We start from the raw sequence: 16383 nt of genomic DNA, 5'->3' as shown, positions 1-16383 counted from the left end.
AATGGTGTGTTAGTTTCTGCTTTATAACAAAGTGAATCAGTCATACGTAAACATATGTTCCCATATGTCTTCCTTCTTGCATCTCCCTCCCTCCCACCCTCCCTATCCCACCCCTCCAGGCTGTCACAAAGCACCGAGCCAATAATCCTGTGCCATGCGGCTGCTTCCCACTAGCTATCTACCTTACTACGTTTGTTAGTGTGTATATGCCCATGACTCTCTCTCGCCCTGTCACAGCTCACCCTTCCCCCTCCCCATAACCTCATGTTCGTTCTCTAGGAGGTCTGCGTCTTTATTCCTGCTTTACCCCTAAGTTCTTCATGATATTTTTTTCTTAAATTCCATATATATGTGTTAGCATACGGTATTTGTCTTTTTCCTTCTGACTTACTTCACTCTGTATGACAGACTCTAGGTCTATCCACCTCACTACAAATAGCACAATTTCGTTTCTTTTTATGGCTGAGTAATATTCCATTGTATATATGTGCCACATCTTCTTTATCCATTCATCCGATGATGGGCACTTAGGTTGTTTCCATCCCTGGGCTATTGTAAATAGAGCTGCAATGAACATTTTGGTACATGACTCTTTTTGAATTTTGATTTTCTCAGGGTATATGCCCAGTAGAGGGATTGCTGGGTCATATGGTAGTTCTATTTGTAGTTTTTTAAGGAACCTCCATACTGTTCTCCATAGTGGCTGAACCAATTCACATTCCCACCAGCAGTGCAAGAGTGTTCCCTTTTCTCCACACCCTCTCCAGCATTTATTGTTTCTAGGTTTTTTGATGATGGCCATTCTGACTGGTGTGAGATGATATCTCATTGTAGTTTTGATTTGCATTTCTCTAATGATGAATGATGTTGAGCATTCTTTCATGTGTTTGTTGGCAGTCTGTATATCTTCTTTGGAGAAATGTCTATTTAGGCCTTCTGCCCATTTTTGGATTGGGTTGTTTGTTTTCTTGTTATTGAGCTGCATGAGCTGCTTGTAAATTTTGGAGATTAATCCTTTGTCGGTTGCTTCATTTGCAAATATTTTCTCCCATTCTGAGGGTTGTCTTTTGGTCTTGTATATGGTTTCCTTTGCTGTGCAAAAGCTTTGAAGTTTCATTAGGTCCCATTTGTTTATTTTTGTTTTTATTTCCATTACTCTAGGAGGTGGGTCAGAAAGGATCTTGCAGTGATTTATGTCATAGAGTGTTCTGCCTATGTTTTCCTCTAAGAGTTTGATAGTTTCTGGCCTTACATTTAGCTCTTTAATCCATTTTGAGCTTATTTTTGTGTATGATGTTAGGGAGTGATCTAATCTCATACTTTTACATGTATCTGTCCAGTTTTCCCAGCACCACTTATTGAAGAGGCTGTCCTTTCTCCACTGTACATTACTGCCACCTTTATCAAAGATAAGGTGTCCATATGTGCATGGGTTTATCTCTGGGCTTTCTATCCTGTTCCATTGATCTATCTTTCTGTTTTTGTGCCAGTACCATACTGTCTTGATAACTGTAGCTTTGTAGTATAGTCTGAAGTCAGGGAGCCTGATTCCTCCAGTTCCTTCTTTTGTTCTCAAGATTGCTTTGGCTATTCGGGGTCTTTTGTGTTTCCATACAAATTGTGAAATTTTTTGTTCTAGTTCTGTGAAAAATGCAAGTGGTAGTTTGATAGGGATTGCATTGAATCTATAGATTGCTTTGGGTAGTAGAGTCATTTTCACAATGTTGATTCTTCCAATCCAAGAACATGGTATATCTCTCCATCTTTTTGTATCATCTTTAATTTCTTGCATCAGTGTCTTATAATTTTCTGCATACAGGTCTTTTGTCTCCTTAGGTAGGTTTATTCCTAGATATTTTATTCTTTTTGTTGCAGTGGTAAATGGGAGTGTTTTCTTGATTTCACTTTCAGATTTTTCATCATTAGTATATAGGAATGCCAGAGATTTCTGTGCATTAATTTTGTATCCTGCCACTTTACCAAATACATTGATTAGCTCTAGTAGTTTTCTGGTAGCATCTTTAGGGTTCTCTATGTATAGGATCATGTCATCTGCAAACAGTGACAGCTTTACTTCTTCTTTTCCGATTTGGATTCCTTTTATTTCCTTTTCTTCTCTGATTGTTGTGGCTAAAACTTCCAAAACTATGTTGAATAAGAGTGGTGAGAGTGGGCAACCTTGTCTTGTTCCTGATCTTAGTGGAAATGCTTTCAGTTTTTCACCATTGAGGACGATGTTGGCTGTGGGTTTGTCATATATGGCCTTTATTATGTTGAGGAAAGTTCCCTCTATGCCTACTTTCTGCAGGGTTTTTATCATAAATGGGTGTTGAATTTTGTCAAAAGCTTTCTCTGCATCTATTGAGATGATCATATGGTTTTTCTCCTTCAATTTGTTAATATGGTTTATCACATTGATAGATTTGCGTATATTGAAGAATCCTTGCATTCCTGGAATAAACCCCACTTGATCATGGTGTATGATCCTTTTAATGTGCTGTTGGATTCTGTTTGCTAGTATTTTGTTGAGGATTTTTGCATCTATGTTCATCAGTGATATTGGCCTGTAGTTTTCTTTCTTTGTGACATCCTTTTCTGGTTTTGGTATCAAGGTGATGGTGGTCTCGTAGAAGGAGTTTGGGAGTGTTCCTTCCTCTGCTATATTTTGGAAGAGTTTGAGAAGGATAGGTGTTAGCTCTTCTCTAAATGTTTGATAGAATTCGCCTGTGAAGCCATCTGGTCCTAGGCTTTTGTTTGTGGGAAGATTTTTAATCACAGTTTCAATTTCAGTGCTTGTGATTGGTCTGTTCATATTTTCTATTTCTTCCTGATTCAGTCTTGGCAGGTTGTGCATTTCTAAGAATTTGTCCATTTCTTCCAGATTGTCCATTTTATTGGCATAGAGTTGCTTGTAGTAATCTCTCATGATCTCTTTTATTTCTGCAGTGTCAGTTGTTACCTCTCCTTTTTCATTTCTAATTCTATTGATTTGAGTCTTCTCCCTTTTTTTCTTGATGAGTCTGGCTAGTGGTTTATCTATTTTGTTTATCTTCTCAAAGAACCAGCTTTTAGTTTTATTGATCTTTGCTATTTTTTCCTTCATTTCTTTTTCATTTATTTCTGATCTGATTTTTATGATTTCTTTCCTTCTGCTAGCTTTGGGGTTTTTTTGTTCTTCTTTCTCTAATTGCTTGAGGTGCAAGGTTAGGTTGTTTATTCGAGATGTTTCCTGCTTCTTAAGGTAGGCTTGTATTGCTATAAACTTCCCCCTAGAACTGCTTTTGCTGCATCCCACAGGTTTTGGGTCGTTGTGTCTCCATTGTCATTTGTTTCTAGGTATTTTTTGATTTCCTCTTTGATTTCTTCAGTGATCTCTTCATTATTAAGTAGTGTATTGTTTAGCCTCCATGTGTTTGTATTTTTTACAGATCTTTTCCTGTAATTGATATCTAGTCTCATGGCATTGTGGTCAGAAAAGATACTTGATACAATTTCAATTTTCTTAAATTTACCAAGGCTTGATTTGTGACCTAAGATATGATCTATCCTGGAAAATGTTCCATGAGCACTTGAGAAAAATGTGTATTCTGTTGTTTTTGGATGGAGTGTCCTATAAATATCAATTAAGTCCATCTTGTTTAATATGTCATTTAAAGCTTGTGTTTCCTTATTTATTTTCATCTTGGATGATCTGTCCATGGGTGAAAGCAGGGTGTTTAAGTCCCCTACTATGAATGTGTTACTGTTGATTTCCCCTTTTATGGCTGTTAGTATTTGCCTTATGTATTGAGGTGCTCCTATGTTGGGTGCATAAATATTTACAATTGTTATATCTTCTTCTTGGATCGATCCCTTGATCATTATGTAGTGTCCTTCTTTGTCTCTTTTAATAGTCCTTATTTTAAAGTCTATTTTGTCTGATATGAGAATTGCTACTCCAGCTTTCTTTTGGTTTCCATTTGCATGGAATATCTTTTTCCATCCCCTTACTTTCAGTCTGTATGTGTCTCTAGGTCTGAAGTGGGTCTCTTGTAGACAGCATACATAAGGGTCTTGTTTTTGTATCCATTCAGCTAATCTGTGTCTTTTGGTGGGAGCATTTAGTCCATTTACATTTAAGGTAATTATCGATATGTATGTTCCTATTCCCATTTTCTAAATTGTTTTGGGTTCATTATTATAGGTCTTTTCCTTCTCTTGTGTTTCTTGCCTAGAGAAGATCCTTTAGCATTTGTGGTAAAGCTGGTTTGGTGGTGCTGAACTCTCTCAGCTTTTGCTTGTCTGTAAAGGTTTTAATTTCTCCATCAAATCTGAATGAGATCCTTGCTGGGTAGAGTAGCCTTGGTTGCAGGTTTTTCTTCTTCATCACTTTCAGTATGTCCTGCCACTCCCTTCTGGCTTGTAGGGTTTCTGCTGAGAGATTAGCTGTTAACCTTATGGGGATTCCCTTATGTGTTATTTGTTGTTTTTCCCTTGCTGCTTTTAATATGCTTTCTTTGTATTTAATTTTTGACAGTTTGATTAATATGTGTCTTGGCGTATTTCTCCTTGTATTTATCCTGTATGGGACTCTCTGTGCTTCCTGGACTTGATTAACTATTTCCTTTCCCATATTAGGGAAGTTTTCAACTGTAATCGCTTTAAAGATTTTCTCAGTCCCTTTCTTTTTCTCTTCTTCTTCTGGAACCTCTATAATTCTAATGTTGGTGCATTTAATGTTGTCCCAGAGGTCTCTGAGACTGTCCTCAGTTCTTTTCATTCTTTTTTGTTTATTCTGCTCTGCAGTAGTTATATCCACTATTTTATCTTCCAGGTCACTTATCCGTTCTTCTGCCTCTGTTATTCTGCTATTGATCCCATCTAGAGTACTTTTAATTTCATTTATTGTGTTGTTCATCATTGCTTGTTTCATCTTTACTTCTTCTAGCTCCTTGTTAACTGTTTCTTGCATTTTGTCCATTCTATTTCCAAGATTTCGGATCATCCTTACTATCATTATTCTGAATTCTTTTTCAGGTAGACTGCCTATTTCCTCTTCATTTGTTAGGTCTGGTGCATTTTTATCTTACTCCTTTATCTGCTGTGTGATTTTCTGTCTTCTCATTTTGCTTATCTTACTGTGTTTGGGGTCTCCTTTTTGCAGGCTGCAGGTTCGTAGTTCCCGCTGTTTTTGATGTCTGTGTCCAGTGGCTAAGGTTGGTTCAGTGGGTTGTGTAAGCTTCCTGGTGGAGGGGACTAGTGACTGTGTTGTGGTGGATGAGGCTGGATCTTGTCTCTCTAGTGGGCAGGTTCACGTCTGGTGGTGTGTTTTGGGGTGTCTGTGGCCTTATTATGATTTTAGGCAGCCTCTCTGCTAATGGGTGGGGTTGTGTTCCTGTTTTGCTAGTTGTTTGGCATAGGTTGTCCAGCACTGTAGCTTGCTGGTCATTGAGTGAAGCTGGGTGCTGGTGTTAAGATGGAGGTCTCTAGGAGATTTTTGCCATTTGATATTATGTGTAGCTGGGAGGTCTCTTGTTGACCAGTGTCCTGAAGTTGGCTCTCCTACCTCAGAGGCAGAGCCCTGACTCCTGGCTGGAGCACCAACAGCCTTTCATCCACACAGCTCAGAATAAAAGGGAGGAAAAGTTGAGAGAATTAGTAGAAGTATGAGGAAAGAAAGAAGGAAAGGAGGGAAGGAAGGAAGGAAGGAAGGAAGGAAGGAAAGAAGGCAGGAAGGAAGAAAAAAGAAAGAAAGAAAGAAGAAAAGAAGGAAAGGAGGCAAGATGGAAAGAAAGGAAGGAGGGAGGGAGGGAGGAAGGAAGGAAGGAGGGAAAGAAGGAAAAAAGACAGAAAGAAAGAAGATACAGTAAAAATAAAATAAAGTATAATAAAGTTATTGAATTAAAAAATACTTATTTAGAAAAAAAAAGGGGACAGATAGAACCTTAGGACAAATGTTGGAAGCAAAGCTATACAGACAAAATCTTACACAGAAGCATACACATACACCCTCAGAAAAAGAGGTAAAGGTGGAAAAATCATAAATCTTGCTCTCAGAGACCACCTCCTCAATTTGGGATGATTCGTTGTCTAAAGGAGGGAAGGAAGGAAGGAAAGAAAGAAAGAAAGAAGAAAGAAAGAAAGAAAGAAAGAAAGAAAGAAAGAAAGAAAGAAAGAAAGAAAGAAAGAAAGAAAGAAAGAAAGAAAGAAAAGTATAATAAAGTTATTAATATTAATTATTAAGAGAAAAAATTTTTTAAAAAAGCATGGATGGATAGAACCCTAGGACAAATGGTGGAAGCAAGACTATACAGACAAGATCTCACACAGAAGCATACACATACACATTCACAAAAAGAAAAAAAGGGAAAAAAATCATAGATCTTTCTCCTAAAGTCCACCTCCTCAATTTGGGATCATTCCTTGTCTATTCAGGTATTCCACAGATGCAGGGTACATCAAGTTGATTGTGGAGCTTTAATCCGCTGCTTCTGAGGCTGCTGGGAGAGTTTTCCCTTTCTCTTCTTTGTTCTCACAGCTCACAGGGGCTCAGCTTTGGACTTGGCTCTGCCTCTGCGTGTAGGTCTCTGGAGGGCGTCTGTTTTTTGCTCAGACAGGACGGGGTTAAAGGAGCCGCTGATTCAGGGGCTCTGGTGCACTCAGGCCGGGGGGGCGAGGGAGGGGCACTGTGTGCGGGGCGGGCCTGCGGTGGCAGGGCCTGCGGGGCGGGCCTGCGGCGGCAGAGGCTAGCGTGACGTTGCACCAGCCTGAGGCCCGCCATGCGTTCTCCCGGGGAAGTTGTCCCTGGATCCCGGGAACCTGGCAGTGGCGGGCTGCACAGGCTCCGCGGAAGAGGGGTGTGGGGAGTGACCTGTGCTCGCACACAGGCCCCTTGGTGGCGGCAGCAGCAGCCTTAGCGTCTCCCGCCTGTCTCTGGGGTCCGTGCTTTTAGCCGCAGCTCGTGCCCGTCTCTGGGCTTCGCACTTTTAGCCGCTGCTCGCGCCCGTCTCTGGAGTTCCTTTAAGCAGCGCTCTTAAACCCCTCTCCTTGCGCACCAGGAAACAAAGAGGGAAGAAAAAGTCTCTTGTCTCTTCGGCAGGTGCAGACTTTTCCCCGGACTCCCTCCCAGCTAGCCGTGGTGCACTAACCCCTTCAGGCTATGTTCAAGCCGCCAACCCCAGTTCTCTCCCTGCGCCCCTACGGAAACCGAAACCTGAGCCTCAGCTCACAGCCCCGCTCGCCCCGGCGGGTGAGCAGACAAGCCTCTCGGGCTGGTGAGTGCCGGTCGGCACCGATCCTCTGTGCGGGAATCTCCTCACTTTGCCCTCCGCACCCGTTGCTGTGCACTCGTCCGCGGCCCTGAAGCTCCCCCCTCCGCCTCCCGCAGTCTCCACCAGCGAAGGGGCTTCCTAGTGTGTGGAAACTTTTCCTCCTTCACAGCTCCCTCCCACTGGTGCAGGTGCCGTCCCTATTATTTTGTCTCTGTTTTTTCTTTTTTTCTTTTGCCCTACCCAGGTACGTGGGGAGTTTCTTGCCTTTTGGGAGGTCTGAGGTCTTCTGCCAGCCTTCAGTAGGTGTTCTGTAGGAGTTGTTCCACGTGTAGATGTATTTCTGGTGTATCTGTGGGGAGGAAGGTGATCTCCGCGTCTTACTCTTCCGCCATCTTCAAGGTCCCCCCTATGGCTGTTATTATTTGCCTTATGTACTGAGGTGTTCCTATGTTGGGTGCATAAATATTTACAATTGTTATACCTTCTTCTTGGATCAATTCCTTGATCATTATGTAGTGTCCTTCTTTGTCTGTTCTAATAGTCCTTATTTTAAAGTCTATTTTGTCTTATATGAGTATTTCTACTCCAACTTTCTTTTGGTTTCCATTTGCATGAAATACCTTTTTCCATCCCCTTACTTTCAGTCTGTATGTGTCTCTTGGTCTGAAGTGTGTCTCTTGTAGACAGCAAATATATGGGTCTTCTTTTTGTATCCATTCAGCCAATCTGTGTCTTTTGGTGGGAGCATTTAGTCCATTTAAATTTAAGGTAATTATCGATGTGTATGTTCCTATTCCCATTTTCTTAATTGTTTTGTGTTCATTATGGTAGCTCTTTTCCTTGTCTTTTGTATCTTGCCTAGAGAAGTTCCTTTAGCAATTGTTGTATAGCTGGTATGGTGGTGCTGAACTCTCTCAGCTTTTGCTTGTCTGTAAAGGTTTTAATTTCTCCATCAAATCTGAATGAGATCCTTGCTGGGTAGAGCAATCTTGGTTGTAGGTTTTCTCCTTCATCACTTTAAATATGTCTTGCCCCTCCCTTCTGGCTTGCAGAGTTTCTGCTGAAAAATCAGCTGTTATCCTTATGGGAATTCCCTTGTGTGTTATTTTCCCTTGCTGCTTTTAATATGTTTTCTTTGTATTTAATTTTTGACAGTTTGATTAATATGTGTCTTGGCGTATTTCTCTTTGGATTTATCCTGTATGGGACTCTCTGTGCTTCCTGGACTTGATTAAGTATTTCCTTTCCCATATTAGGGAAGTTTCAACTATAATTTCTTCAAATATTTTCTCAGTCCCTTTCTTTTTCTCTTCTTCTTCTAGAACCCCTATAATTCGAATGTTGGTTCATTTAATGTTGTCCCAGAGGTCTCTGAGACTGTCCTCATTTCTTTTTATCCTTTTCCTTTACTCTGTTCTGCAGTAGTTATTTCCACTATTTTATCTTCCAGGTCACTTATCCGTTCTTCTGCCTCAGTTATTCTCCTATTGATCCCATCTAGAGTACTTTTAATTTCATTTATTGTGTTGCTAATCATTGTTTGTTTCATCTTTAGTTCTTCTAGGTCTTTGTTAAATGTTTCTTGCATTTTGTCTACTCTATTTCCAAGATTTTGGATCATCTTTACTATCATTATTCTGAATTCTTTTTCAGGTGGACTGCCTATTTCCTTTTCATTTGTTAGGTCTAGTGGGTTTTTATCTTGCTCCTTCATCTGCGGTGTGTTTTTCTGTCTTCTCATTTTGCTTATCTTACTGTGTTTGTGGTCTCCTTTTTGCAGGCTGCAGGTTCGTAGTTCCCGTTTTTTGGTGTCTGTCCCCAGTGGCTAAGGTTCGTTCAGTGGGTTGTGTATGCATCCTGGTGGAGGCGACTAGTGCCTGTGTTCTGGTGGATGAGGCTGGATCTTGTCTTTCTGGTGGGCAGGTCCATGACTGGTGATGTGTTTTGGGGTGTGTGTGGACTCATTATGATTTTATTCAGCTTCTCTGCTAATGGGTGGGATTGTGTTCCTGTCTTGCTTGATGTTTGGCATAGGATGTCTAGCACTGTAGCTTGCTGGTCATTGAGTGAAGCTGGGTGCTGGTGTTGAGATGGAGATCTCTGGGAGATTTTTGCCATTTGATATTATGTGGAGCTGGGAGGTCTCTTGTGGACCAGTGTCCTGAAGTTGGCTCTCCCACCTCAGAAGCACAGCACTGACTCCTGGCTGCAGCACCAAGAGCCTTTCATCCACACGGCTCAGATTAAAAGGGATTAAAAGTAGAAAGAAAGAATTAGTAGAAGTAGAAGGAAAGAAAAAAGAAAGAAAGAAATGATGGGGGGAGGAAGTGTGGTAGGGAGTGAGGAAGGAAGGAAGGAAGTAGGGAAGGAAGGAAAAAACAAAGAAAGAAGTTACAGTAAAATAAAATAAAGTAAGATAAAATATAATGAAGGTATTAAAATAAAAAAAATTATTAAGAGAAAAAATAAAGAAACAAACAAAAAAAACGGATGCATATAGCCCTAGGACAAATGGTGGAACCAAAGCTATACAGACAAAATCTCACACAGAAGCATACGCATACACACTCACAAATAAAGGAAAAGGGGAAAAAATCATAAATCTTGCTCTCAAAGTCCACCTCCTTAATTTGTGATGATTCATTGTCTCTTCTTGTGTTCCACAGATGCAGGGTACATCAAATTGATTGTGGAGCTTTAATCTGCTGCTTCTGAGGCTGCTGGGAGAGATTTCCCTTTCTCTTCTTTGTTCTCCCAGCTCCCAGGGGCTCAGCTTTGGATTTGGCCCCGCCTCTGCGTGTAGGTCGCTGGAGGGCGTCTGTTCTTCGCTCAGAGAGGATTGGGTTAAAGGAGCAGCTGATTTGGGGGCTCTGGCTCACTCAGGCCGGTGGGAGGGAGGGGCAGGGAGTGCGGGGCCAGCCTGCAGCGGCAGAGGCCGGCGTGACAGCCTTAGGCACGCTGTGCATTCTCCTGGGGAAGTTGTCCCTGGATCCCGGGACCCTGGCAGTGGTGGGCTGCACAGGCTCCCCGGAAGGGGTGTGTGGATAGTGACCTGTGCTCGCACACAGGCTTCTTGGTGGTGGCAGCAGCAGCCTTAGCGTCTCATGCCTGTCTCTGGCGTCCGCGCTTTTAGCCACGGCTCGCGCCCGTCTCTGGAGCTCCTTTAAGCAGCGTTCTTAATCCCCTCTCCTCGTGCACCAGGAAACAAAGAGGGAAGAAAAATTCTCTTGCCTCTTCGGCAGGTCCAGACTTTTCCCTGGAGTCCCTCCTGGCCAGCCGTGGTACACTAATCTCTTGCAGGCTGTGTTCACGCCGCCAAACCCAGTCCTCTCCCTGCGTTCCGACTGAAGCCCAAGCCTCAGGTCCCAGCCCCGCCCGCCCTGTTGTGGGAGCAGACAAGCCTCTCGGGCTGGTGAGTGCCGGTCAGCACTGATCCTCTGTGCGGGAATCTCTCCGCTTTGCCTCCCGCACCCCTGTTGCTGTGCTCTCCTCCATAGCTCTGAAGCTTTCCCCCTCCGCCTACCGCAGTCTCTGCCCGCGAAGGGGCTTCCTAGTGTGTGGAAACCTTTCCTCCTTCATAGCTCCCTCCCATTGGGGCAGATCCCGTCCCTATCTTTTTGTGTCTGTTTATTCTTTTTTCTTTTACCCTATCCAGCTACGTGGGGGGTTTCTTGCCTTTTGGGAGGTCTGAGGTCTTCTGCCAGCATTCAGTAGGTGTTCTGTAGGAGTTGTTCCACGTGTAGATGTATTGCTGGTGTATCTGTGGGGAGGAAGGTGATCTCTGTGTCTTACTCTTCAGCCATCTTCTCCTCCTCTCACTCTTTATAGCAGTTAATACTGAAGAGTTTGAACTGTTGTGTAGACTGGAAGGAATGCTGAATCAGAAATTAGGTAAGAGGAATCCTAATCTCCACTCTAATGCCACTATTCTTTTTTTACTAATTTATGCATTTCTAACACGAATGGGGTTCTTTTCTGTTTTCTTTAAGGGTATTACAGGTTCTAATATTATATAAAATTAACATTTAGAAAGAGAAATTCAGCAATAGTGGTTTGGTGACTTGTAAATTAATTGCATAATTCAACATATTTATATCTGGATGCAGTAACCCAAGGAATTGCCAAACCTATGCCTTCAAGATTTGGGTTTTCTTCACTCATTATTATTTTCTTAGAACAGAACCATCATAGTTCAAAGGTGTACAGGTAATGTGAGAATGTAATTTAATTTGCTCACTTAGTTATAAATTTATTGAAGGTCTGGTGTGTTCCCATATTCCTATACATGTGTGGATATAGGATGAGGATGGTTGAGAATGAAGGGATTGAGATTTGGAGGTTGAGGAATAGATTAGAAAATGGCACCATTTGTTTGGGGGTATGGCACTAAGCTAGGGTGTTGTCAGTACATGGGAGAGGCAGCTTTCAAAATTCTCCATTTTTCTGAGGATTTCCTCTTCTGTGGAATGCTGTCAATCACTTCCCTTTATTTTCTTCTCCTCATAAACCTTCTGCTAACATACAAATTATAATTTTCAGGATATTAAAAATTATATTTATCTTCACTGAGCGATTTTCAAGAATGATTGATGGGACACACAAAGAAGTGATAGATATTAAAACTCAGTATTACCAGTCATTACTTATTTGGTCTATACTGACAGTTTAATTTGTACTTAATGAAACAAAAAAGAAAACTATATTTTCACCAATAATTTCCCAAGTATTGTATCATTTAGTATAAACCTCATCTCCTTAGATAAATAAAATTTTGTTGATATCCTGCACACATGTACTAACACAGGTAAATATATCTTCCCCTTTAGCTCCATTTTAAAGAGTATAATAATTAATGGAGATAATTACTGGAGTCTCATTCATGTGAATGAGTGATGGGGCAGAAAGTGTCCCAAAGTGCTCAGATTTTATAATGTGTATAATTTGCCCTGGGAGTTATCATAGACATTAAAATCTAGTCTATAACAGAATTCATATTCATATTATTTGCTATAGTAAGAATTTACTCTATTTGACAACCTGATCCTGCATTAAAGCATTTCCTGGTATTTTATCATGTTAGTAACTAATATACAACATATGCTTTGGGACTGAAAGTTTTTCTTTCATAGTTTTAGAAGATGTCCCAACCATGAAACACCTGTGATTTAAATGTTTATTATAATATTGTAACTTTGCTAAGCATTTTCCTTTATTTGATGAATCTCCATCTTTTTCTAGAAATTTTGTAATACTCTTTGTAGACTAGGTCATAGGCTAGTGACAGGGTTCAGAACATGCTATCCCAAAATATGACATCTTGACATGGTGAACATTTTAAGGTGAAGGGATGTGAGAAATCACAGGTACAGGAAAGACCTCCCCTATCTTTCTTGAAGTAGGTTATAAGACCCTCTTCTGAGAGCTGTCCCTGCCATACCTGGAGGAAAAAAAAGAATCTTTATCTCTAAAGGAGGGATGCTGAGAGACTCAGAACTAACAGGACTTGCTAAGTTCCTCCAATTTACCACACTTAGCTCATCATACCCTTTTATCCTATTACATTTTTCCATGACTTCCCACACTTCATCAAATCTACTATAAAAATGCTCAAGCTTAACCACTTCTTCAGGTCTTCATTTTATAATGAAGTTTCCAGAGTCATATAAAACTTAAATAAATGTATATGTTTTCTCTTGCTAACATCTTTTGTCAGTCCAAATTACAGGGCCCCAGTGTGAGAACCTAAGATGTGTACAGGAAGAGAATTTTCCTCCCCTAAACTAGTCAGCTGCTTACATTACCAGAAGAGCATTGGAGGGTTTGAACAATTTTCTCCTGCCCCATTACATATTTCTTCTTTCTGCCTGAAATTTCCCATGCAGTGCTTTGTGCCTTTCTTGGTTCTGGGTTCCTTTACTCTCTTTTGAAAATATCATTATGATAGGAATAGAGTAGTATAATTAAATAGTTTAAAAATCCCACTAGGAAATTAAGGACAGAAAGGGAATTTTAAGGGAGTTTGGGAAACTGTTGTAAGCTAATGATCACTCAAGAAAAGAATCCAGTAACCTAGCAACAATCTGCACTTCCTTGAAGGAAGACCAGGTGTATCAAGTGTCAGACACACTCAAGCCAGAAGTCCTGCTAATCAAAACACAAGACAATAAATATGGGGCCTGAATCTTGTTATATGAAGTCAGAGAGTTAATAGTCCCTGAAGAGTAGCATTTCTGCATGTAGCCAAGACAGAAATATAGGTGAAAGGGGAAAAAAAAAAGAAAACTAGTTGAAAAGGGACAATATACGGAAACCTAAGATGAATTACCATATTTTAGTATATGTTACTACCCTCTTGTTAATATACATATGATTTAAATAGTGCCATGAGAGTCACAGTTAAACCATAAAAGACCAAGGGATGAACTAATAATGTAAGCCTTGACGTCTGCCCAAGAATGAGGAAGAAGATGGTCTTCTCCCCTCCCCACTTTTTCTTTGATTATAAAAGTTTAGTACTCTTTGTTCTTGGGGCTGCTGTGCTCCCTTGCCAGTCTGCTTGTATCGCTCACAAGTATCCTATGCTAATAAATTCACTCTTTGCCCCACAGTGAATTCTTTCTGCAAAGAATGAGACAAAAGAACCTGAGCTTCACTAAGTCCTGAAAACAAGTGAGCAGTTTTAATCAAGACAGTGTGTTTGAGGCCCCTCCTAGTCAGGAATCATACGTTCAAGTCCCAATCTGAGTTTTAGCTGGGTTTGAGTCCCATGCAAGAAGGAGTGCAGTTTCAATTATCTTCTATCAGGTTTTACAGTCCTTCATGATACAATAGATGCTTCAGCCAGGCAGAAAAAGCTCTGAAAAGGGGGATGGACTATACTCTAAATAAAAGTCACACTTTTTCCTTGGCCTTACCTAGATGATTTCTAAATAATTATTATAACCTTTATAATACTATACTCCTTCAGGGCATTTTTTCGTTTATACATAATTTTAAACTATATGCTTTTTATCCACAACAGTGTAAAATGACATAAAATTAAATTTAAAAGCTAATAGACTGGGTTTCAGAAGCAAATTTTATTGTAATCCCGTTAGGCTGGAATGATGGAGCAAACCCAGATAGATGAAATATTAAAAAATTAATGCAAGGGCCTAAGTCAAGAGCAAAGCGCGGGACCGACGAAAGTACCAGCCCACGGTATCGTCATGCCCTGGAGACGACAGAGCGTGCCGGCTTCCGAGGAAAGCAAAAATTAAAAAGACCCTTGACATTAGGAGTAGACTAGAGGGATGTGAAAAAAATCTAAAGATGAAGGTATTTCAGACCATCTGCAGGCAGCTTATAAGTTCAAAGGGGTTTTCTGTAGAACCAGCCCCCAGTGTGGTCTTCTCCACTTCCTCTTATATGTGTGGCGGGAAGAAAAAAGTGAACCGTTATGAAGAAGAGGACCCAAAAAAGTACTCTGATTTAGTAAGGTCTGTCTTGTCATTCAGAGGCCACGCTCAGACTCCACAGCCTTTGTTCGAGGAAGATGCTTTACTCTATGGACCTGTGAGGAAGTGTAAGGCCCCAAAGCAAGAAGAAGGGGCAGGAGGTCCACGAAACTGGGGTCCTCTCTTCAATCCGGAGAAAAGTGGAAAACCAAATGATCCTACAGTTCCTCTGAAAATCCCTTTGCAAAGGAATATGATACCAAGGGTGACCCGAGTCCTTCAGCAGACCATGAACTCAGAACAGATTTCCTGTTTGGAGAGGTGGAAACAGTGGATGATTCTGGAACTGGGAGAGGATGGTTTTGCAGAATATACTTCAAACATGTTTTTACAAGGGAAATGGTTTCATGAAGCCTTGGAAAGCATACTTTCACCCCAGGGGAACTTAAGAGAGAGAGATGAAAATCTCCTCAAATCTGGCTACATCCAAAGGGTCCAGCATGTTCTGAGAGATGTCAGTGGAGTGTGGGCTCTGGAAAATGCTGTTAGACGTGAGACCCTAACGTATGTAGGTCTGCTGCACTGTGTGGCTGATTATCAGGGAAAGCTGTGTGTGACTGATCGGAAGACATCTGAGAAACCAAAGCCTTTCATCCGAAATACATTTGACAACCTGCTGCAAGTCGTGGTGTATGTCAGTGCCATAAACCATAAGGCCAACTACAGCTTTCAGGTTCAGTGTGGCTTGATCGTGGTGGCCTACAAAGACGGGTCCCCTGCCCACCCACATTTCATGGATGCAGAGCTCTGCTCCCAGTACTAGGCAAAGTGACTTCGACTAGAAGAATATACAAAGAAGGAAAAGAACCTGAATATTCAGAAACTAGATTGGGGCAGGAAGCTCTGTGGGAACGCTCAGGACTTTCTCACAGTTTGGGAAGATGTATTGCTGTTTCCTGTGATCTAGAATGAGGTGCCACAGGGTCTGAGAGCTGCAGTAACACAAGCTGAACTAGTAAGTTGTTGAAATTTATTGCAACCAAAAAGGCAAAGCCAGAAAAGTTAAATTAAAAAGATGGACTTCGGCACATAAAAGACCAGCTCTGCTACCTCTGACTAGCATTTACCCAAAAAAAGGGTAAGCAGCATTGGCACAGTGTTGGTGCCTCTTTGACCCCTGTAGACCTTTCTGTGTTCTGGGCAGGATGCCCAGTCTTTGAACTGAGAGATTCAGGGTGGTGAGGCCTAGTGCTCAGAGCATTTCCCCCGGGGCACGCCAGCAGGGAGGGCTGTGCACCCACAGTGTGTATGTGCAGTGAGAATTTGTATCAGCTAACAACTGATGCCAGTGCAGGCTCCTAAAACTTGTCTTATGTATGGGGTTCCCTGTATTTCATTTGGGGGGGAAAAGCTCCCATTTGACATCTTTGAAAAATAAATGTGATTTCTTAGCCTCAAGTAAACATTGCTCTCTGGAAAGATGGAGTATACTCACTATATCGTGGTCTATGCCCCTTGGCATCCCACCAAATAACACTCAGGAGCAGCCAGGCTCCAGTCTGAGAATCGTAATTGTAGGTATTTTGGTAGTTATCTTCTGGTTTGAGTCAAGGAATTGTGTACGTGGAGAAAATGTATTTATTGTTTGTTGAATTTTCCAGCTATGGGGAAAAATAATAACATGTAATTTTTTCTAT

General features: G+C 41.3%; 1 protein-coding gene across 2 annotated transcripts; it reads left to right on the top strand.

Annotated features, from left to right (window-relative positions):
- The first annotated feature begins 14561 nt into the window (after window positions 1-14561).
- On the top strand, window positions 14562-15509 carry LOC132504235 (mitochondrial genome maintenance exonuclease 1-like). Of its 2 annotated transcripts, XM_060121432.1 has the most exons (2): window positions 14562-14832; window positions 15067-15509. In XM_060121432.1, the coding sequence occupies exons 1-2, from the start codon at window positions 14562-14564 to the stop codon at window positions 15507-15509; spliced, it is 714 nt and encodes a 237-aa protein (XP_059977415.1). The 2 variants fall into 2 exon arrangements, with proteins under 2 accessions (XP_059977415.1, XP_059977414.1); XM_060121431.1 differs by having other exon boundaries at window positions 14562-15509.
- Window positions 15510-16383: the final 874 nt, after the last annotated feature.

Source organism: Lagenorhynchus albirostris, chromosome 14 (genome assembly GCF_949774975.1).
Source record: "Lagenorhynchus albirostris chromosome 14, mLagAlb1.1, whole genome shotgun sequence".
NCBI lineage: Eukaryota > Metazoa > Chordata > Mammalia > Artiodactyla > Delphinidae > Lagenorhynchus > Lagenorhynchus albirostris.
The sequence above is the reverse complement of the archived record's forward strand: the minus strand, read 5'-3'. Positions and strand labels throughout refer to the sequence as shown.